The 20,856-nt window shown below is 48.3% G+C and overlaps 9 protein-coding genes across 10 annotated transcripts; 4 read left to right on the top strand and 5 right to left on the bottom strand.

The window, feature by feature from the left end:
* Positions 1–124: 124 nt before the first annotated feature.
* Positions 125–6,007, top strand: LOC120447565 (titin homolog). The gene is made up of 4 exons (XM_039629023.1): positions 125–494; positions 1,028–1,791; positions 1,853–3,266; positions 3,336–6,007. Exons 1-4 carry the CDS (start codon positions 416–418, stop codon positions 5,420–5,422), a joined length of 4,344 nt encoding a protein of 1,447 aa, XP_039484957.1. The 5' UTR covers positions 125–415; the 3' UTR covers positions 5,423–6,007.
* Positions 6,008–6,229: 222 nt separating this feature from the next.
* Positions 6,230–7,216, top strand: LOC120447567. The gene has a single exon (XM_039629025.2). It carries the CDS (start codon positions 6,265–6,267, stop codon positions 7,054–7,056), a length of 792 nt encoding a protein of 263 aa, XP_039484959.1. The 5' UTR covers positions 6,230–6,264; the 3' UTR covers positions 7,057–7,216.
* Positions 7,217–7,352: 136 nt separating this feature from the next.
* Positions 7,353–9,565, bottom strand: LOC120447568. Its single transcript, XM_039629028.2, has 3 exons — positions 9,479–9,565; positions 7,738–7,899; positions 7,353–7,684 (listed from the first exon to the last, which is right to left on the bottom strand). Exons 2-3 carry the CDS (start codon positions 7,897–7,899, stop codon positions 7,511–7,513), a joined length of 336 nt encoding a protein of 111 aa, XP_039484962.1. The 5' UTR covers positions 9,479–9,565; the 3' UTR covers positions 7,353–7,510.
* On the bottom strand, positions 7,922–9,472 carry LOC120447566 (tRNA (guanine(37)-N1)-methyltransferase). Its single transcript, XM_039629024.2, has one exon. It carries the CDS (start codon positions 9,340–9,342, stop codon positions 7,969–7,971), a length of 1,374 nt encoding a protein of 457 aa, XP_039484958.1. The 5' UTR covers positions 9,343–9,472; the 3' UTR covers positions 7,922–7,968.
* A 276-nt stretch (positions 9,566–9,841) lies between the features above and the next one.
* Positions 9,842–15,157, top strand: LOC120448197 (mediator of RNA polymerase II transcription subunit 24). The gene is made up of 7 exons (XM_039630063.1): positions 9,842–10,031; positions 11,774–11,860; positions 11,919–12,076; positions 12,135–12,977; positions 13,045–13,405; positions 13,470–14,287; positions 14,434–15,157. Exons 1-7 carry the CDS (start codon positions 9,942–9,944, stop codon positions 15,056–15,058), a joined length of 2,982 nt encoding a protein of 993 aa, XP_039485997.1. The 5' UTR covers positions 9,842–9,941; the 3' UTR covers positions 15,059–15,157.
* LOC120448198 (chaperone protein DnaJ) lies at positions 10,071–11,699 on the bottom strand. Its single transcript, XM_039630064.1, has 2 exons — positions 10,975–11,699; positions 10,071–10,877 (listed from the first exon to the last, which is right to left on the bottom strand). The coding sequence occupies exons 1-2, from the start codon at positions 11,570–11,572 to the stop codon at positions 10,123–10,125; spliced, it is 1,353 nt and encodes a 450-aa protein (XP_039485998.1). The 5' UTR covers positions 11,573–11,699; the 3' UTR covers positions 10,071–10,122.
* On the bottom strand, positions 15,116–16,350 carry LOC120448199 (nedd8-conjugating enzyme UbcE2M). The gene is made up of 4 exons (XM_039630065.1): positions 16,242–16,350; positions 15,991–16,159; positions 15,627–15,928; positions 15,116–15,465 (listed from the first exon to the last, which is right to left on the bottom strand). The coding sequence occupies exons 2-4, from the start codon at positions 16,088–16,090 to the stop codon at positions 15,322–15,324; spliced, it is 546 nt and encodes a 181-aa protein (XP_039485999.1). The 5' UTR covers positions 16,091–16,159; positions 16,242–16,350; the 3' UTR covers positions 15,116–15,321.
* A 271-nt stretch (positions 16,351–16,621) lies between these two features.
* Positions 16,622–17,909, top strand: LOC120448523 (probable deoxyhypusine synthase). Of its 2 annotated transcripts, none has more exons than XM_039630559.1 (2): positions 16,622–16,897; positions 16,956–17,909. In XM_039630559.1, exons 1-2 carry the CDS (start codon positions 16,706–16,708, stop codon positions 17,868–17,870), a joined length of 1,107 nt encoding a protein of 368 aa, XP_039486493.1. In that variant the 5' UTR covers positions 16,622–16,705; the 3' UTR covers positions 17,871–17,909. The 2 variants fall into 2 exon arrangements, with proteins under 2 accessions (XP_039486493.1, XP_039486495.1); XM_039630561.1 differs by having other exon boundaries at positions 16,967–17,150.
* Positions 17,910–19,495: 1,586 nt separating this feature from the next.
* Positions 19,496–20,819, bottom strand: LOC120448518. The gene has a single exon (XM_039630553.2). The coding sequence runs from the start codon at positions 20,745–20,747 to the stop codon at positions 19,584–19,586; it is 1,164 nt and encodes a 387-aa protein (XP_039486487.1). The 5' UTR covers positions 20,748–20,819; the 3' UTR covers positions 19,496–19,583.
* Positions 20,820–20,856: the final 37 nt, after the last annotated feature.

Genomic DNA, 20,856 nt, shown 5'->3' with positions numbered 1-20,856 from the left:
AATGTAATCCCTGGCAAAAAATAGCTAGCTAGCTAACTCACTTCCTTATCGATGGCAGATTCTATCGATGCCGATAACTGCAGTCGAGCCCAACAGAATTCAAATTTGAAAGAGAGCAGAAAGCTTTCGTGGATCGGCGGAGGAGGAGGATGCTGTGCTGACGAACCGAACGGAACGGATTATTTAACGCGCCGCAAAAATGGCAACGCTTGCAAACAAAAGCCTACAAACGCTACGAAAGTTACGTTACTAGAAACTAACCCACCTGAAGTTAAAATAGTTCAAGTGGAAAGTGCTCTTATTGGCGATTCGAAAACGACGGGTTAAGTTAAGTTAATTTCGACTGTCTATATATAGATCCTCTGTATAGGCAAGCACAATATTGCAAATAGGTTAAATATCTAAATATCTCGAAATGGGAAATCAGCCGGGAAAGCTGCACACGCATCCGCAGGGCGGTCGCCCCAAGAAGAATGTCCACTGGAAGTCCGCAGGCAAGTAGAAACTCTGGATCCCATCGGTGTCCCAGTCCCAGTACGTAGGGTATTCCTACCCAAATTTCAAGATATTAGAGGAGGCCCCACATAGCTGGCTGGCTGGTGGGAGCGCTAGAAATGGGTCTATTTTTAGCCACTCGCACACTCAGTGGTTGCCGTGTTCGTCTGTTTGGCCCCAAAATCTCGCAACGTCAAAGTAATGTTGTCGTTTGAAAAGCGGAAGAATCATTATGCTGAGATAAAAACTTGTGTAGGTGCATCATTTGTGAGGCCCTAAAATATGGAGAAGTGACAGGAAAGATACCTATGCCTAACTGTCTTCCCAATGCAATCTTTAAAAACTATACCGCTTATATTTATATCTTCATTTATATTAAAATTTCAATTTTTTCAAATTACGAGTAAAATATACCTCTATTTTCTAGAAGTTAGAATTTTTCCAGAATTATACAATATCGTTTAGTTAACCGTTTACATTAAATAGTTTAAATATCCGTTGCTTAAATGGTATTATCTTTCCCCCCAATCAGAGCGACCCTCACCGCCTGGCCGACCCATCCTGACGCCAGTGGCACTGCCGGAGCAGCAGCCGGACGTGGTGAACCTGCGCTGGGATCGGCCACTCCACGATGGAGGTTCACCCATCACTGGCTATACTGTGGAGCACCGGCGCATGGGGTCACCGCACTGGGTGAGGGCCACGCCCACTCCCGTGGATCGCTGCGATGTGTGCATCAGTGGACTGGAGCCGGGTTGGCGTTACCAGTTTCGATGCTTTGCCGAGAACATTGTGGGGCGATCCGATGCCAGCGAGCTGTCCGATCCGCTGACGGTGACGCTGCAGCGAAATGCCATAACCGTGCCCCGGTTCATCGATGAACTGGTGGACACAAATGCCGTGGAAGACGAGCGAATCGAGTTCCGCGTGCGCATACTTGGCGAACCGCCGCCGGAGATCAATTGGTTCAAGGACGGCTACGAGATCTTCAGCAGTCGCCGCACCAAGATCGTCAACGACAACGAGGCCAGTGTCCTGGTGATCCACCAAGTGGCGCTGACCGACGAGGGCGAGATAAAATGCACGGCCACCAATCGAGCGGGACATGTGATTACCAAGGCAAGATTAATGGTGCAGGCTCCTCCAAAGATCCGATTACCCCGCACCTACGAGGATGGACTGATTGTTGAGGCGGACGAAGTGCTGCGCCTTAAAGTGGGTGTGGCTGGACAGCCACCGCCCGCTATTACGTGGCTCCATGAGGGCGAGGTCATCGCTCCGGGTGGACGCTTTGAGGTGGGTAATCTTACCCTGCTGTTTTTATCCTACTACATAAATAACTTGCTTCGCGTTGCAGATCACCAACACGGAGAAAAACTCGCTGCTCAAGATCGACAATGTGCTTCGAGAAGATCGCGGCGAGTATATGGTGAAGGCATGGAATCGTTTGGGTGAGGACAGTACCTCCTTTCTGGTTACAGTGACCGCCAGGCCCAATCCCCCGGGTACTCCCAAGTTGAATATGTCCTTTGGCAAGTCGGCTACTCTCTCCTGGACGGCTCCACTCGACGACGGAGGCTGTAAGATTGGCAACTACATAGTAGAATATTTCCGAGTGGGCTGGAATGTTTGGCTCAAGGCGGCCACCACTCGGGCACTGACCACCACGCTTCACGATCTGATAGAGGGATCCGAGTACAAATTTCGGGTGAAGGCAGAGAATCCATATGGCCTGAGCGAACCGTCGGGCGAATCGGAGCTGCTCTTTATCCCGGATCCCAAGCGGGGAATCACCAAACCGAAATCAGCTACAAGGATAGCCGGAGATGAGAAGGACAAACCGAAGGCAGGAGCTGGAGGGGTGCAGGTGCCACCACGCAGAAAGACATTATCCCCTCCACGTCCTCAAGCGGACGCCTCCACGGGCATGTCACCAAAACAGTCGCCCAGTGTTAAGCGGAAACCCAAGCCGCAGCTCATAGACAACGAGCAACTAACCCACGAAATGTCCTACGGAACCTCGGATCATGCTCTAAAGATGGACGTGCGCAAGAGTCCCTCGCTGAGTAGCGCTGATTTGGCTAATAAGCCGACGACAGAGAGTTCCAATCCAAAGCTTAACCTCACACTAGTGACCACTACACTGGCACCGCCGGAAAAGTCTGTACCATCCCCCAAAGCACCTAAGACACCAGCTACCTCACCGTTGAAACTCTTCAATCCTAAACCCTCAGGAGCCCCTAAGGATAGGTCACCAGTGCAGCCGAAACCACAGCCATTACCCACTCCGCCCAAGGAAAATCCGAATAAAGCATCACCTAACCAGAAAAGGAGCTTAAGTCCACCCAACAAGAGGCAACCAGCGCCTCTGCGCAAGAGTCCCACGCCACCTGAACCCATCAAGATTACCCCAGCTCTGTTGAGGAGTGCGGAACCCGTTCAACTGGGAGTCAATCAGAATGTCAGGCGGTTTTCCGGACAGGCTCTAAGCCCGGCCAGAAATGTGCCTACTTTGGCGTTGGCAGTGGCTTCCGGTGTGTCAGCTGTAATTGGTGAGAAGCTGCCCACCATTGAAATCAGTGCTCCACCAACGCCCCAGGAGGAGGAACCTCCACTATCAGAGCCCAGTCCGTCTCCAGAACCAGCTCTAAAGTCCCAATCCAACGCTAGGCGGTTCTCCAGGTCAGCCGACAAACACGACGACGTCCACACCAGCAATGAGTTCATGCTGGTCGTCTTCGACAAAAATAGCAAGGTCAAGGATAAGGACAGTAAGTTTTCAGTGATAAGGATTTTAGGAATATTCTAACTAAACCCATCGCAAAATTCTCTTTCCCCAGGACAAGATTCCTTTGAGCTGGACCTGGAGGACGCCATCCAGCCACCACCCATTTCGATTTCTGCGCCGGATCTGGCCTTCCTAGAGTTCACAAACTTGCACACCACCTTTCCACTGCGTCGCTCCGTCAGCTCGACGGAACTCTTGTATGAAAGGGCCATGGCCAGGTTCTACGAGGCAGTGGAACTCGAGCAGGCTGCCAAAGCCCGCAAGACGTCGCGGGACAAACTGGTCACTCCGGTTCCCCACCAAACGCCTGCTAATCTCCGCAAGCGTCTGGGTTCCATTTCTGAGGCCGAACGTTTGTCTTTCGAAAGAAGAACCGAGTTGCGACGTCAATCGGCGGATATGGTGTCCATTTCACGAAAATGGGATTCCAGGGAAAACGTCAACGAGTTCGGTAACCTGACACGAATCCACACCACTGGACAATTGCCCCTTGAGACGCGAAAGGATCTTCTGGAGCCGGAACCGGAAGAGGAACATGAAGATGTAGAAGAGGAGCACTTAACTGAGAGTACGGCTGATGATAGCGAGGATATCGATTTGGATTACGATGAGGATATGGATGTGGACGAAGAGTATCCGGCGCAAAAGAAGCTGCAGCAGCAGTCCAGCAACGATCTTGGTTCGGATTACACAGAGAGCACTGCATCCTCGGAGCAGGACTCCATTGAGAAGTTCAAGATGGAACTGCTGGCGCGCACTCGATCGCCCAGTCCGCGGGATCTGGAGACCTATCATCCGCGTACCATGGGTGCTGGAACCTTTACACCATACAGGGCCCCCACTCCGGAGCAGGCAGCCGTTGTGCTCAACCGTCCGGTGCCTCTGCCCAGTCCAGATTTCGTGCCCAAGCCGATCCTTAAGAGATCCTCCAATGAGCATGTGGAGCAGGCTGTCAGTCCCCTGCCGAGTCCTTTGTTCTTTGGCAACGAAGCACCGACTATCACAGTGCCTCCAACTTCAACTGTAGCAGCCAGCAATCCCAGCACCCTCAAAATGGACCTGGCTAAGGGAATTAAGTCCTTTTTCAGTCGCGACAAGAGATCAGCCACCGAGAAGAACACAGAGGCCAACGAGGAGATATCAAATCCGCTGGAAAAGACCAATGCTGCTGCCATCGCAGCGGACTTGGAAGTCAAGAGAAAAGCGAAGGAGGAGGAGGAATTGCGTCGCAAGGAGGAGGAGCGCCTAATGCAGGAGGAGGCTCACGCTGCAGTGGATCACTACAGCGATCTGGTGAAGGAAGTGGGCAGTTCTCACAGATACCATACACCTCTATACCTAGACCGGGATGAACTGAAGCGAGCGGCTGCGAAGGCAGCAGCGGAAACCGACGAGGAGGACGTGCTCACCCATGCGGAGGAACTGAAGAAGAGACGTGCCACCGGTGGTAGCGAAGACCTGTTTCTGGCTCCTCCAGTGGTCAGAGAGCGACGACTCTCCATCTCGGAGCGGGAGCAACTTGTCCATGTCCGGGATGCAGCTAGTAGTCTGGCATTCCACCGATCGCCCGAAAAGGCAGAGTCCGAGCAGGAGCACGAGTCGCAGCCATCGCAACAGGACGAGGAACCGGAGTACCCCACTGTGCTGGTGGTGCCCCCGCCGAAATCAAAGAACAAGAACGAATCTGAGACTGAGAGCGTCATGAGCGAGATGGTGGAGGCTCGTCCGGATGCCAGGGGCCGGACTCGCTTGGTAAAGGTGAAGAGGGTGATCAGGCGAAGGGTCCCATCGAGCACTCGCTCACGAGACGCCTCACTCACCAGACCTGTGATTCCGGACGTGGAGGGCAGTCAGCAGACATCGTTGGTCCTCTCCGTCGCCGACAGGGAATTGCTGCAGAAGGCGGCCACTCTGGCCATCCTCCAGTCGGAGGAGCAGGCACACGAGAAGGTTCGCTCGGCACTCAGCTACTGCACGGACCTGGTCCTCTTCCTGGTCGCCTGCTATGTGTACTTGTTCAAGGACGCACGCCTGGTCCTGCCCATTCTGGGCCTCATCATCTACAGGCAGCTGGGCGAGGCAGTGAGGGGCTATATGCCCGGATGGCTGCGCCGCAGGTTCACCGGGGATGGTAGCTAGACCACCACCCAGTTAGGCATCCCATACCCTGCCCACACTCACATGCGTTTATCGGTTAAGTTAGTTTTTATTACATACGACTTATTTATACGTCTTAAGCTAAAGAAGAAGGTATCCCCCTGAGTACATCGTACTAGAATCTGTATACGTAAAATCCCTGCAATCCTGCTCTGGTTTTAGCAAATAAGTACATAGGGAAACACTTACTTTGACACGGAAAACCACCATGTTGGATCAACATCTATGAACCAGAGTAGGGAGCTACGAGAAAACCAAAGTTTATTAACCCACTCATGAATATCGCCCACTGACCATCACCACCTTAACTTGCATTAACATTTGCCATTTTCAAAAATTATTTAACTGCGATCCAAAGCCCATTTCGCAAGGATAACTAAAAAGTCATAATCCCTAAAAATCAAAAAAAAAAAGATTAATCCTATATATTCCCAGTTTTGGTTTGCTTTGTGTGTGTATGAGGAGCTATGTAAATCCTAATGTTATGAAGTGTTCGTTTGCGGTTCTTTGTGGTCCATCCGGATTGTTGGTGATTCACTTGGAAAATAAAGCTTAGCGTGTTATAAATTCGTATTCTTTCTCTCCAAATGTTTACCAGCCCGCCAGTTTATCCCAAAATACTGACTTCCGTGGGGGATTTTAAATGGGGTAGACCCATAAACAGATCGAAAAGCGCTTATCAGATGACGACAATGGTCAACACAAATGCTGCGCCAAATTCAGGAAGACGCTATCAGTAGATAGTAATAGCAAATCTTGGAGCATGGATATATAAGCTTCTGCGACTTTCATTTTGCTAGTCGTCTTTCGCTCCCCTCTCAGTCATGGCCAACGCTCTGGACTGGCTGCTCCTGATCACCCTGGTCAGTGGATCCCTGGCACTGTGGCCTCCTCAGTTCGTGCCTCCAACTGGTGGTCTGTTCCCGCAGCCACCGCCAGCCACCTTGGCTCCACCGCCCACTCTGTCGCAGGATCTGGAAGAAATCCAGCGTCTGATCCAGTCAAAACCTTTGAACCAGCTCTTGGCGCGCTACCTTATCAACGATGCTCAGTTCCAGGCCTTCGTGCGGATCATCAACAGCAATGTCGCTGTCACGGCCCGCTGGCGTCTGCTCTCCCAGCCGGAGCTCATCATCTTTCTGCAGTGGACGAACCAGCAGCTCCTGGCCTCGGGCGATTCATTTGAGTTGAAGGAGCAGAGGCTCAAAGTGAGTCTATTGAACGAGTTTCCCTACTGGTCCGGCACCGTATTCGGCTTACAAGGATTCCTGAACGAGGCTCAGCTCTACTTTCCACTGTACGCCATCCGGGCGCACATCGATGCCAAGGTGCTGCAGCAGGGAATATTCGCCCAGTTCTGGACAAGATTACAGGCTTTGAGGGTGATGTATGAACGCTGGCTGAATTCAGTGGAAACTACACAGGTTCTGGCCGAACTTCAGAAGGCGGGCATTGATACCGTCCAGTTGGATGGCATCATCCGAGAGCTTCTCGGCTGGAATGCGGCGAATGGTACGGTAGAAGCCACCACTGCTGCACCTGGAATTCCCGCTGCCCCCACCGTAAGACCGGGTGCAGTTTTGCCACCAGTTAACACGGTATCTGTGGTTGTCTAGGCTGCCATAGCACAGTGACGGAAAGACACCCATTCCTAGGAAGGATTCAATATATAACCACTATATCAACTAGGTAAAATAAAGCGCAATCGTATGTCAATACCTAAAAGGTAAGAATTGCACTATATTTATAAAAATAAATGGGGGATTAACTATTATATTTCAAGCCTATTCTTTGGGTATTATATTTATCAGGTATTTCAGATTGTTAACGGAATGAAAGTCTGAATTTATAATAGCATTAAAGGTCAAGAGGTATTTGGCTACATTATCTCTACCTAGCTGAGCACTTCCCATCACTGTCCGAATAGCCATCGTATATTTTGTATAATAACTTGCCAACATGTAGTGGCAACATAGGACAAAAGTCTTCAACAATTAATGGGGACTACCTACATCTAGATGTAATACATATATGTATCTATACGTAAAACGTGGTCTCCGGCGGAGTTGCTTAGAACTTGAGTTTGCCTAGTGTGTCGGAGACTTTCTGAGCATTGGCCCCCTTCTTCTTGTTGTTCTTGATGGGTGCCACTGGGGCCTTTGGCTTCTTTACCACCAGATCCTTGTGGAGAGTCTTCAGGCTGGCGTCCACCTTCTCCTGCTTGGCTTTGACAGATTCTTTAATCTGCAAATTAGGCATGTTATGGGGTTTTTTTCAGCAGGACCAAATCCACTCACCTGCTTGAGCTTGCCCTGCACTTCCTTGGGCTTCTTGCCCTTGCCCTTGTTACCGTCGCCCACTTTGAACACATTCTTGGCCTTCTTGGACTTGTTCAGAGGAGTCTTTGGCTTGGCGGCCCCAGGAGCCACCTTTTTGGTGTTTGCCTTGTTGCGACCCATCTGTAAGTATGCATAAAAGGAGACTCTTTTTAATTGTTTGGAAATTATAACTTTATTGTAGATATTGTATCAAACACATTTCACTTTGGTGGCGACTTCCAGCTCCTCCTCTGCATACCGTTTTCTCGTAATTTCAACTTCCTTTAATGTGGTTAGCAACTTTAGTGATAGCTTAAAGGACACTCTATACATGTCCTTGTTGGGGGCAACATTCCGTACAAAATTGATTCCCTGCAGCAGGCTATCGTCCAGACTGGCTCCCAGATTGCTCTCCACCAGTTGACGCACTAATTCCTTGGTGTTCTCACCCTTGGCAAAGGAGTACACATGAACGGTGGGGTAGCATACGTTTTCGGGCAACTGTGCCAGATCCTCTGCCCTATAAAGACCACGAAATGCGTCCAGGAACTCTACAGCCATTGCTGGTAGATTCATTGTAATATGTATGGCATAGGTAGTAGTATCCGTGGTACGCAGCCGCTTTAGCAGATCCTCCCGTAGCTCTTCGACGATAAACTGCCTACCATCTTTATTGAACATTTGTATATTGGGCAAGCACTTATTTCTCTTGGCATTATGCTGCAACCACCGAAAACTCTCAGGGTTCAGGTCATTGGCCAGCACATGGCATCGCTTCTTGGCAGCAGGAACACTGAATGGACCCACGCCAGCAAATACATCATAAAGAACATCGTCCGATTTAAGCATTTTGACAATCCTTTCGTGCTCCGTGGAGAGACGGGGATTCCAGTAAACCTTGGAAAAGTCAAACTCGAAGGGGACTCCGTTCTCCTTGGTTTCCACCTGGTATTCCGCGTCGCCACAGATCAGCTCCAGCTGGAAGTTGCGGTAGGTGTTGTCAATGGTGGATGCTTTGTTTACTACTGTGCGACAATTGGGCAGCTTATCGCGAAGCACCTGACCGATTAGCTGCTTATAAGGCAACAGATGATCCCGAAGGTTGAGATGGGCAATGTGGCCTATGCGGGAGTAGGAGGTAAGACCTTCCTCTTCCGTAGGCAGTACGCTTTTCAAGATTTCATTGGCGCTCCAGTTTTCATAACTCAACTCCAGTTCAGCGAAGGAGAAATTCTCGACGGTCACTTCCTGCCTTTGCAGTTCCTCTGTAGGCAGGGATTCCCAGTTTTTGACAGGCGTTGGATGCAGCAGGATCTCCCGTGATTTGTCCACAGCTTTGACAAGATGCAGGTGCTCCATTTTGAGGAGGAACTTCTTGACCAGCGGCATCACACGTTGCACTTGAGACTCGGGCACCTGTAATCGGGGAACTTGAACGCTCTTCCGGAATTGTTCCCTTTGGAGCTCCTGCATTCCGCGCACGGAGCTGGGAGGCTGCAGCTCCTTGGCGTCCATGTTTCGAAAGTAGTGACGTAAACGATTCGTTATAATCGTTAAATCCTTCAATCTGGACACCATAAGCATCCAAACACGTGCGACCTAGTTTCTTGTTTTGGTGCCTTAAGAGGATGCAAATGAGGTTCCTTTGATATGGAAGGATGCAGCCGCTTGTGGAGCACTCGCATATGCCACAAATATCAACTAGTTATTGAATATATACCTCTATTATTTCCAAAATTCAAGATCGGATGAAAAAGCCAAACAAACGCAAGAACCTGAAAACAGTGTGACCATACGGATGACCGTTACAATATATTAGACACAAATATACTGAAATCGGTATAGTTTGGACCCCAATCGTATATTTATAGTTATATCTTCATATTTCTAACATTTTTGAATTCCTGTTATTTTGAATTTACCTCTATATAACAAAAAAAATAATATATTAAAAACAACCGCATGTTCCAAAATCTTCCGTTCCATCGTCGCACATAACTTTTGGTATATTTGCAAAAATAAATTTGGTATTAAAAGTATATTTTCCGTAGCCGGACGGGAAAATTTATAAATGACTCCGCGGTCACACTGAGCGGTGCTAAAGAAAATAATAGGTTTAAATAAAATAAATTGCGTGAAATACGAGAAAAGGAAAAGTAATATTATTTCCACGGACGCGCGAGATGAAGGAGAACAACAAGATCCTCCAGCTCATCTATGTGGCGTGGCGCGAGCGCTGGACGGACTCCCAGTGGGGCATCAACATAAAAAAGGCAAGGCAACCCAAGCAAATCAACATCAAACAATCAATATTCGTGTTTAATAATATATTGTAAACGCAATGAAGCCTGTACATTGAGAATTTTAGGGGCTCAATTTGCCCGCCTCCGTGCCTTTGGTCTTGGGCTCGAAAACGGGATCCTCTGCCTGGGACAGGGCCAAAACCAGTTGGCGTTGCTTCACAGAGAGATTCCGGGGAATGCGCACCTTTAGCGTGACGATGTGGTCACCCACGCCCTCCTTGGAGCGCACGCCCTTGCCCTTGAGCACCACTTGGGTGTGGGATTGGGTGCCCGGCTCCACCCGCAGTTCCACGCTTTCGTAAAGACTCCTTATCTGAAAGGCTCCGCCCAGGATGGCCTCCGAGATGTTAAGGTGCTTGTCGGTTTGAATGTCATTGCCAACGCGACGGAAATAGTCGCTACACGGCACTGTCAGGCGGTAGGTGACTTGCTGCTTGGTTTCCGGATTAATAAGGTTCACCACATCTCCGTCCCGGGATCCGGAAGGCACCGACACCATCACGTCCACGCTGGAAATCACAAAGCCCCGATTCGAACAGGTTTCGCAGTCGTTGCGATTCGTGAACCGCTTGCCTTTGCACTGCGTACAAGTGTTCACCGATGAGAAGGTTGGCGTTTTGGTCGTGACCTTTCCAGTTCCATTACATCGTCGACAAGGCTCCTTGCCCACATCCCGATGCGCCATCAGCTGTGATTTTCCCTTGCAGGTCTCGCACTTACGCAGGTAGCGCAGCTCTACCCGCTTCTTGCATCCCACTGCCGCTTCAAGGAATTCAAGTGGAAGATCGAACTCGTTGCTCTTCAGTTTGTTGATCTCTAAAAGGCATTTCAAGGGATCGTGTTCAAATCAATGAAATTCCATTACCCGTAATATTAAAATGGTGCGTTATGGATCTAAACTCTCCTAGCTTACCGTCATTTGCCGTCTTATCCGAATCGAACCTCTTGGCCTCCTCGAGGTCCACTTTCATGGGATTGCCCGCCTGTTCGAGAAAAGCGCGCTCATCCTTAATCCCTCCTAGCTGATCGTACTCCAAACGTTTCGTCTCGTCGGTTAGGATGTTGTAGGCGTTGGACAGCTCCTGGAAGTGCTTCAGCTTTTGTTCCGAGTGCGAGGAGTCGGGATGATAGCGTTTAGCCAGCGCATAGAAAGCCGATCTGATTTGCTGGATGGTGGCATGCCTGTTGACGCCCAACACTTTGTAGTAGTAGTCCTTGGGCATGCCTCGGCTTTGAGAGGACTTAATGGCCGGAGATGACAGCTGTTGAGGCGTGGCTCCCGCTGTATTTCGCTTCGCCTCCCGCTGGCGATCTGGATAGTAGGCCGGTTTGCTAGTCCTAAACTGATATTGACTGATTAACCGCATCCAGATCCAGCAGGCGGCGACAGCCGGAGCACGGTCCAACTCCAGGCAACATATTGCCGTCCTCCGGCAGCCCTCTGTCGTTGCCCCGCCAATTAAGGCGCTCAATACGTCTCTGGGACTGCGAAATACTTTTAAACGAAACATTTCTATTCGCGTAACGAAGTATGCAACTATGTGTGTTAAATATAAAGTGGAAATCCTAACTATATTTTTAAGTTGATATGTTTCTGTTTATTTTCTGGGATTGTGACCCGGATATTGTGTGAAAGTATGACAGAAAAAGCTAATGTTTCATTGTCTGCCCTGCGGTCTAATGTGTCTTCCTTCCCTTAATTATTATTTCAGGTGCTGCCGAGAGGAGTCAGTGGAGATGTGTACAATCTGGCGGACTGTCTCTTGCAGCAGGCACTCATTGGTTCCACAGCAAATCCGGTGCGTAGTTGAAATAATTATTTAGTTTGCTTTTTTAATTGTAATTTATTCCGTTCAGTTGGTGCTCAACTACCTAAAGCACTCACTGTGTGCCCATCTCGTTTCACACGCTGCTGTCATTCGATGCATTGCTAAATATGACAAATTGGAGCGCGTTTATTGCATTACGGCGCTCCTTGAATTCCTGGCCGGCATTGTGGATGGAGTTACCTGCCGGTGAGGTCTTTTATTTTTATAAGTGCAAATAAATATAATTCCTCATTTTTTTTTCCAGAATAAAATCTGAGGAAGCGGTTTTACCGAGTTCCGTCGTCCACTTGGTATACTGGCTGCTTCAAATCTTCGCCAGAACTGTGCAACATTATGAACTTTATGGCGAGATTAGCGCTGAGCAATCATACATGCTGGATCAGACCTGCGTGGTAATTGATCGGCTAAGCCAGCAGCAGTTTATGCTGTCTATGCTGTACGTTGGCTGTCACGAAGAGCTCGAAATATGTGGACGGATTCGGGATAAGTACGCTACCATCAAGGGATCGTTGACGAACTCAAATTTCACGCTAAACGCACCACAAGTTGAGCAGCAATTGCAGCAGTTGGCCTACATTGAAGCCAAGCATCTTGAAATGCAGCCACTGAATCCGCCGCCAACACTCGAGAAGATCTCGTGCTGCGTGCAACCCTTACTAGCGGTGGAAGTGCTGCTCAATCCGTGCAAGGATACCAGCTACTACGTGGCTGAGTTGCAGATGCTGCAACGCTTAAAAAAATACTCCAATACACGACTCTTCTACGAAATCATCCGTGCTGGATTCCTCACGCTGAGCAATGTTGCGGATACAAGTCCGGACACTATGTGGGGTGCCTTTATGTTCTTTAAAATGCCGCACATCATTAAGCAATTGCACGCCTTGCAACGGATTCCCGGGGATCAACCACCACCGACCGATTACATACCCGAATTGGTAGAGGCTTTGGAACTGCTCATCGAGGACAACCTGCTGCTAGACTTCATGGATACCAAGTGCTCGTGCAATATGATCGAGTTCCTTTTAAATGACTGGACCAAGCAACAACTAGTCAATGATGTGCATGTAAAGAAGTTCGCCAGTCAAAGGTTAGTGAAGAGATCAGGCATTTTGTACAACCATCTTAATTATGTATTTTAAAACGAACTCTTTCAGGGAAGCCGCCTCTCAATTACTCAAAAAATGCGACAATGGCCAACAGACGCCGTCCAATATTAACTTCATCAAGCGTGCAGAGGTTCCGCTTTCCGGAGTATTAAAGACGCTGTGCACCAACAAAGTGCAGGACATGGTGAATGTCCTTTGCCAGGTGCCGGTGGGCAACAGCTTCGAGTTGATTCTTTCAGTAGCTACCGTCGAGGGACGTCTCAAGACATTCGTATCTCGCCTGATCCAGTGCAATGAAAACTCCAAGCCAGTGCCGGGCGAGCTGGGCAAGCTGTGCGTCATCCGCTCCACGCTGTTTGATGTTTCCTTCCTGATGCTGACAAGCATTGTGCAGACCTATGGATCCGATGTACCTAAGCCCCTAATAACTTTACTATTTTAATGAAATTTTAATGAATTCTTGTTTATTTCAGGTGGTTTTATCTGAGCGTGGTGACTCATTTTTTGAAAAATGGGTGCGTGAATGCATGGTGGAAAGGAATAAGCTTAAAAATCCGCGCCAAATTCTCGCCCTCTGTGAAGACAGTATTGTGGATGAGCTCTTGCTGAGTTTCAGTAAACCAGAGGCAGCACAACTCAAGCCGAACAACTTAAGTTGGCAGGAGACTTGCCTCAACCTGCCTGGAGTGCTTCATCATGTGCTTATTGCTTGGGAGCAGGAGACGCTATCCTCGGCGGACGTTAAAAGTATTTTGGATAATATTAAGAGGAGACTTTTTAGCTTTTCCGTTTGCGCCACCAGTTTTCTGTGCGCCTACATGTATTCGGTGAAGGAAACGGAACTTTTAAAGCCCCTGAACATGATTCAGCAGTTTCTGGCGCCATTGACTAGCGAGGAACTTTCCAGCCAGGAAAACGCTAAAGAGCGTCTAGCTCTGTCCTATCAGATTATCCGAAAAATGCAACACGATGTGCACCCTGCTCCGAGTACCAAATCCCGCCTCATTTCACACTCCCCACTGGTCGAACAGTTCCGGGAAGTGTGGCGAACCGTAGTCGATGCTGGTCACCTGCCCGTTCGCGCCGCTCAGTCACTGGAGTCGCTTCTTTTAGCCGGCGGCGCGGCGTGGCTGTCCACACAGTTGGTGGAGCAGCTGCTGGCGTGCAAGTACACAAGGGATATGTCGCGAACAATGGATGTTGTGTTTGCTGTGATGCACCTCGACATTGAGAAGACCACGGAGGCGTTGCTGCAGTACGTGGTGGCTCCACTAATACTGCGACGACAAGGGTAAATACCAATATTTTCTTCTGTATATTTTTTCATTTATTTATATCTACAAATCGATTCGATCTAGCAAGAAAAGAAACATTTAAACTCTATTACAGAACTCGTACTCACAATTTGGCAATCTTTTTTTTTGTTTTTTTTTCTAGTGAGGACATAAACGAGCCCCAATCCCTGGTACTGGCCCGCCTCTGTGTTTACTGTATTATTTCCTGCCTGGAAAGCCGCAAAGGAAATTCCTCCTCGGCCTTGATGGCCATGAAAAAGCGATCGAGATCTCACGATGAGGAGGAACTGGCGGCCAACGCAGCCAAAGTGCGGAAGGTGATTGGCGATGGCAGCGATAACTCCAGCGACTTTACGGATACTACGACCGGAGCTGGCCTGGCAGCTTTATTGGGATCCACTGCCACATCTGAACTGCGGACTACGCCGCTTACTCTAAGAGAACCCCTGCAGACGAGCGTACAGCACATTTTTGGAGTATTCCTGCAGTTTGTTAATGGAGATGAACTGTCGCCAAAGGCCGTTTTTGTTTATCAGTTCATCTCACTGCTGGTGGAATGTGGTGGTGAGAGGGTGGCTCCTGTCCTGCGCTTGCTTCCCAACGGCCTGGTGCAACAGCTGCTGAAAGTTTTGGTCACAGATGACATAAAAGTGGGTCTCATCAGCAGACTATACGATCTGCGACTCCAGGCTGGAAGATTATCAGCTGCGTCTGATCTGTGCCTGTGGCGAAATATGCAGATGGCCAGGCACAGCATTCACCTGTGAGGAATTTTAAGGTTTGCCACGTTGGGTGTACCGATTAAGATTAAGAGACGGGTGGGCGAAATTGCTAAATGAATTGTATTAAAAACTAGAAATTGGTGACTTGACTCGGCTTCTTCTTCGCACGCTGTGGATTTTGCTTTCGTTTATTACAATAATTTGTTGTCGCCGATGTTCGTCTGTGTTTGCATCATCTTCTTCAGTTAGCGGGTGTTGGGAGGTGTGTATGGACAGGCTTAAAGTAAGAGACCTTGGGATTCCCTATATCACTTGAGCAGACAACACTCGAAGTAGGTCTCGCCCACACAGCCTCCGCGCATCGCCTTCTTTACATTGCTCTCGAACTGACGGCGATTGGTCTGCAGGACGTCGGCCGCCTCCTTGTTGAGCGGATCCTCGGGATTGGGTTCCTGCAAGCAGTTGATTTGGGTTAGTAAGACTGTCGGTTTGTGTAACCAGCTATCTGAACATTAAACCTTTAGCTGTTGATCACGGCACATTATGGAAAAAAAAAAAAGTATAGCCTCCTAAAGAGGGCAAATCTGGACAATTTCCAATGGTAAATACAAACCAAGAACAGAAACTGCAAGCCATAGACGATGGAGTTGATGTTCAGCACTGGGTTCCAGTCCTCGCGCAGAATGTTGAGGCAGACGTTGCCCTCCAGGTCGATATTGGGATGGTATACCTGGGTGGCGCACTTCACCTTGGGCGGCTCGTGCGGATAGTTGGATCCGACGCGGAAATTGAACACGAAGCGCCCGTCTCTGTAGAAACCCTCATCGGGCGAGATGATAAGCTTGAAGTTGAGCAAGTCATCGGGATCGGGAAAGTCTGTGGCGCAAGTGTTTGGCAGGTTCAGTTCGTTAATATCTGGGGAGGATGAAAGATAAGTAATAAGATCATGTTGGCCATACCAGTTGCTGGATATCTACCTTTCTGTATGCGCAGCTGGGCGGCGGACGCTTTCTTCTGCTGACTGCCCTTTTGCTCGCCGTCTTTCTTCTGCTGCTTAAGCGTGAATAGTTTAATCATCTTGGCGTCCTCGTCTCGCTGGCGTTTCGTCTTCTGCGTTTGGCTGCGCTCGAAAGTATCGTTTTTTGCCTATTGTTGATTATGGGACAGGGTGAATTGTTTGAAATGTCAATGGTTTTCAGGCAATTGTTTCTCTGAATGATTGGCCTACCGTTTACAATAGATCTGATGTTAAAAGTCACTTTACTTTCTTTCCTTTCCTTGTTTCTGCCAAGCGATATGTGTGAGTAATCGATGGTTGCACCCGATAACAGTCTGGCCGATTGTTACTTAGTGCTGGTAAGCGGATTTCGTATTCAGCGGTATTCAAGCTAAGTCTGGTGATTTGCAAGGCTCATTAAAATCTATTATTAGTATGTTATAACTTGTTTAATTTGAAAAATATCGACAATAGTTATTTATTTGGAAATAAATAAAATAAATAAATAAATAAATAAAAATAAAAAGTATTTTTTCAAATATTTGGCTACATCATTGGCCTTCTGCAACTAGTTAGCTACTTTGTTACCGCCATCTCTATCGGAAACCAGGGCTACCATAACCAGCACATGTTGATAAAGAGCAAGATTTGGCTCCCTTTGAGCTGTTTATTTTGAATTTCAAGAATTTCTGACCATGTCGACGGAGCCAGCGGTGGCCAAGGATGCAGTGCTGAAGCGCAGCGAGGCTCTGGCGGAGAACACGCCCCAAGTCAGTGGCTACGATTTCAACAAAGGGCTAAACTACAGTAAGCTCTTCGAGTCCTATGTGAACACCGGATTTCAAGCCACAAATCTCGGCCTGGCCATTCGGGAAATCAACAGAATGGTTAGTTAGTAACTTAAATACTCAACTCCGATATGTTACAAGTCCCTGACACTGGCAGCTGGATTGCAGGGACCAGCCATTGGAAGCGGATCAAATGGACAGCCATGAAACAGATGACTTCATCCGTCGAAGGAGCAAGTGCACCGTATTTCTGGGCTACACATCCAATTTGGTTTCATCGGGCCTGCGAGAGACCATTCGCTTTCTGGCCGAGCATCGTATGATCGACTGCATTGTGACCACAGCCGGCGGCGTCGAGGAGGACTTCATCAAGTGCTTAGCTCCCACGTTCATGGGTTCATTTGAGCTGAGCGGCAAGGATCTCCGCGAGCGGGGAATCAACAGGATTGGCAACCTGCTGGTGCCGAACGATAATTATTGCAAGTTCGAGGACTGGGTGATGCCGTTGCTTGACGAGATGCTGGAGGAGCAGAAATCCCAGGGAACTGTCTGGTCGCCTTCAAAGATTATTGATCGGTTGGGCAATCGCATCGACGATCCCAGTTCCATCTACTATTGGGCAGCCAAAAATCAAATACCAGTGTTTTGTCCCGCCTTGACGGATGGCAGTTTGGGCGACATGATGTATTTTCACTCCTTTCGACAACCTGGTCTCGTGGTGGACATTCTATCCGATCTGCGACGACTTAACACAATGGCTGTTAAGGCGGTCAACAGTGGGATGATCATCGTAGGCGGCGGTGTCATCAAGCATCACATATGTAATGCCAATTTGATGCGGAATGGAGCGGATTATTCCGTGTTCATTAATACCGCCTCGGAGTTTGACGGCAGCGATAGCGGCGCTCGTCCTGATGAGGCCATATCCTGGGGCAAGATCAGGAAGGATGCCACCCCTGTTAAGGTCTATGCCGAGGCTAGCTTGGTCTTTCCATTGATAGTGGGCGAAACGTTTGCCAAGCGACATCATAGCGCCGGTAAAGAGCTTCCCCGAGAGACCAACCAAGTGTAAATATATACGGGAAAATAAGAACAACGCAATCAACGCAAATGTACAGATGTAACTTATTAAGGAATGGTTTGGCTGCAGATGTGTCCTATTGCGAGCCCGGTATGGGAGTCCCCGAAGTGTTATGCCCCGCCCAGATGCAAACTGTCCGGGCAGGAAGCCATTAAGCGTCGTCGTTGCTGGCTGCAAGTGATAAACACCACCGGCAACAGTAGCTACAGCATTGCACTGCGGCATCTCCAGTGGGCAATACACATTCCGCCGTAATGGTTCTGCCGGAGTCGCTTTAGTGCTGCAAAAATGCAGCTTTTACCGGCGGTCACAGATGCTATGTTCCTCCCGGCCTTAGTTTTATACAAATATTCCCTTACTTCTGGCCATAATTGTTTGCGAACTTCGCTCTCGCTGGCAGGAAATTGTCCGCCACGGAACAGTGCATCCGCATAAGCCCACGAAATTTATCATTAATTTTATGCCACTAATGTAAACGCTCGGCTTCCGTCTTCCGTCACTTCCTCAAAATTTTCTCCATTTTCTCCATGTTGGCCAACCAAACTTTGGCTTGTCTGCACGCATCATTAAAGCCATGCGGAAACTTTTTCGCACACTTACATTTGGGTCCCCTCTGTTCCGGCTGCTTCGACAGTTGGCGCAACATATTTTGAGCTATTGTCAGGGTGCAGTCGGGAAAGATGGACTGGCGAAAAGTTGGGAAATTGCAGAGGCACTGCATTTTCCTTGACAACTTTTTCTCGACTGCTTGCAACTTTTTCCTGGCTTTCTTGGAAAATGAATGGTTGAATTTTGGAACTGCGGCAAAGAAAAACTATTATGTATGTATGTTCTTAAGCGTAAGCATGGCCAGATATGTTGGCTTTATCAAATTTTGGAAATTTATACGGTTTCTTAAGGCGCTATAATGTTCAAAGTTTAACTTTGTGAAATATGAAATTTAAAATCATTAACAGGCATATTTTCTTTGTTTTACAAACAGAACAAAAACTGCGTAAAACTATGGCATTAAAAACAATTTATTGTTTTGAAATTTATGTTCGCTGCCAAGAAAATCAATTGCACTTGCTTTGGCAAAAGGCCATTATCGGCAGTCAGCCATCGTTAAGAAGTGCTTAGCTGCATGTTGTCATAACCATGGCCACAACACACCCACACACACGCACACACCCTATTTGGGTCCACTTAGGATATATATATCCGCCTTCACATACTCTTTCGAAGCGCTTAAAAACTAATTACGAACAAAGCTGTTGCTGCTCTTCCTACTTTGTTGTTTCTGACGGCGTTTTCTTTTCCCATCCTCGCAGGACGAGGAAATGGTCACTACACTGAGCAAAAAGTAAGACGAAAATGTGCAACTTAGTTGTCCTAGTCTGTGCTTTGAACTTACAATAATGCAATTTATGTCATCTTGCGATTTCCTCAAGTGAATATTACAAAACTATTTTTAAAATTGATGTACAAAACTTAGTTTACGGTGTAAGTGCGTAGATGATTGCAGACTTTCCAGGACTACAGCCAACTTCCCTTCGTGATTACGAGAAAATTAAAACTACATTAAAAGTTTTGCAGTTGACAGGGGCGCAGGCGGTGAAAAGTGAGAGGGGCGTAAGTTTTAAAAGCAACTCAACGATTTATTGATGCCAACAAGAAAATAAAAAATATATATAAAAATGTGTGCTTGGCAGCGGGTTTCGAGGATTATTCTGTGGACAGATCGCTCAGTACGTCGGATAAGTTTTCCAAATCTACAAAACTTTTGGGTTTTCCACTTTTGCTGTTCCTGCTTATGGGATCTATGAGTCCTTTTCCGATTGCCTTTTCTTTCTGACACGACTCACACGTTGAGGAGCTGGGACTGCGCTGGTCATCGGAGGGACGTCCTGAAATGGCGAGCGTGGCAACGGCCTGGAACCTCCAAATGAGGTCCTCGCGGCGTTTCAAATCCTCGGATAGAGCCCGCAATCGTTGGCGCTCCAGCATAGTGGATTCCTGCAATCGGCGCCATTTGTCCTCCTTTTTCTTCAAGTCGTCCTTGTCGTGCACCATAATAGCATTATATAGCATGCGCACACTTTCCTCCCTTCGCGAGCAGGCCTGTATAACCATGCCATTTAGAGTATTCTCCAAACTGAGATCCAACTCGGATATCTGCAAACTGGTGACCACATCATTCCGGAGCAAGGGCTCCAGGCAGGTGGCCAGAAAATTCAGTCGCACTGACTCGCCCGGCCAATTCTTCAGAAGATCAATGGCCGCATGGCAGGCCTGATAGATGCTATCCTGAGGAAGTTCCGCCTTGGCCGCCACCGATTTCTCGGCAATCTGCTTCTCCAGAATTTTGTGCTTGCTGATGAAGAGCTTTTCCGTTTCCACCGTGCGACTGTGCAGCGAGTCGATTTCCTTTAGCAGATCCTGGTTAGCCTGCTTAATGCTCTCGAATTCGGGAAGGGAAATGGCAAACGTTGGTGGCACCTCAGACGAGAGGCGACAACTTCCACTGCCATAGTTCGAGACATCGGTTTCCGCGTCCTGAGTATCACCATCCGCCGGCTGCTGCTGCTCCTCCGCCGTCATCGGCCCATGGTACTCGTTCAGCAAATCGTCCATGGAGCGGCTCAAGTTCTCCAGTTCGGTGAAGGGTTTACTTAAGTGTCCAAGATCTCGCAACTGGTTGAACATCATCAGCAGCATGCAGTTGCGGGCGAACTTATCCAGACCCTTGGCTTCTTGGAAGTGTGGCATCCAGCGCTGGCTAATGTCATGGTCCTCTTGGCTGACTGGGTGCTCCTTGGAATACGACTGCAGGTTGCGCAGCTGGGAGGCAAAGTGGCGGTCCAGGGCGAACTCACTTAAATCGCTCATACTTGGCGGATGCTTTTTTGTAGGTTTTTGAAATTTCAATTAAAATTTATTTGAATTTTTTTGTAGGAATTTTGTGATAGGCGCAGAACGAACAGTTGATCCAAAATAT

The sequence above is a fragment of the Drosophila santomea genome, chromosome 3L (assembly GCF_016746245.2).
Source record: "Drosophila santomea strain STO CAGO 1482 chromosome 3L, Prin_Dsan_1.1, whole genome shotgun sequence".
Taxonomy (NCBI): domain Eukaryota; kingdom Metazoa; phylum Arthropoda; class Insecta; order Diptera; family Drosophilidae; genus Drosophila; species Drosophila santomea.
This window is presented reverse-complemented; position numbering and strand designations above follow the sequence as displayed.

Coding starts and splice junctions, on each gene's coding strand:
- LOC120448523 (XM_039630559.1), top strand. CDS start 16,706: ATGTCGACGGAGCCAGCGGTGGCCAAGGATGCAGTGCTGAAGCGCAGC. Junction 16,898..16,955: donor TTCGGGAAATCAACAGAATG/GTTAGTTAGTAA, acceptor TGACACTGGCAG/CTGGATTGCAGGGACCAGCC.
- LOC120448518 (XM_039630553.2), bottom strand. CDS start 20,747: ATGAGCGATTTAAGTGAGTTCGCCCTGGACCGCCACTTTGCCTCCCAG.
- LOC120447568 (XM_039629028.2), bottom strand. CDS start 7,899: ATGGGTCGCAACAAGGCAAACACCAAAAAGGTGGCTCCTGGGGCCGCC. Junction 7,685..7,737: donor TGCAGGGCAAGCTCAAGCAG/GTGAGTGGATTT, acceptor CCTAATTTGCAG/ATTAAAGAATCTGTCAAAGC.
- LOC120448198 (XM_039630064.1), bottom strand. CDS start 11,572: ATGTTTCGTTTAAAAGTATTTCGCAGTCCCAGAGACGTATTGAGCGCC. Junction 10,878..10,974: donor GGATAAGACGGCAAATGACG/GTAAGCTAGGAG, acceptor AATGCCTTTTAG/AGATCAACAAACTGAAGAGC.
- LOC120448197 (XM_039630063.1), top strand. CDS start 9,942: ATGAAGGAGAACAACAAGATCCTCCAGCTCATCTATGTGGCGTGGCGC. Junction 11,861..11,918: donor TTGGTTCCACAGCAAATCCG/GTGCGTAGTTGA, acceptor TATTCCGTTCAG/TTGGTGCTCAACTACCTAAA. Junction 12,978..13,044: donor AAGAAGTTCGCCAGTCAAAG/GTTAGTGAAGAG, acceptor GAACTCTTTCAG/GGAAGCCGCCTCTCAATTAC.
- LOC120447567 (XM_039629025.2), top strand. CDS start 6,265: ATGGCCAACGCTCTGGACTGGCTGCTCCTGATCACCCTGGTCAGTGGA.
- LOC120447565 (XM_039629023.1), top strand. CDS start 416: ATGGGAAATCAGCCGGGAAAGCTGCACACGCATCCGCAGGGCGGTCGC. Junction 1,792..1,852: donor CTCCGGGTGGACGCTTTGAG/GTGGGTAATCTT, acceptor TTCGCGTTGCAG/ATCACCAACACGGAGAAAAA. Junction 3,267..3,335: donor CAAGGTCAAGGATAAGGACA/GTAAGTTTTCAG, acceptor CTCTTTCCCCAG/GACAAGATTCCTTTGAGCTG.
- LOC120448199 (XM_039630065.1), bottom strand. CDS start 16,090: ATGATTAAACTATTCACGCTTAAGCAGCAGAAGAAAGACGGCGAGCAA. Junction 15,929..15,990: donor CCAGCTGCGCATACAGAAAG/GTAGATATCCAG, acceptor CATCCTCCCCAG/ATATTAACGAACTGAACCTG. Junction 15,466..15,626: donor GCTTGCAGTTTCTGTTCTTG/GTTTGTATTTAC, acceptor AACTGCTTGCAG/GAACCCAATCCCGAGGATCC.
- LOC120447566 (XM_039629024.2), bottom strand. CDS start 9,342: ATGCTTATGGTGTCCAGATTGAAGGATTTAACGATTATAACGAATCGT.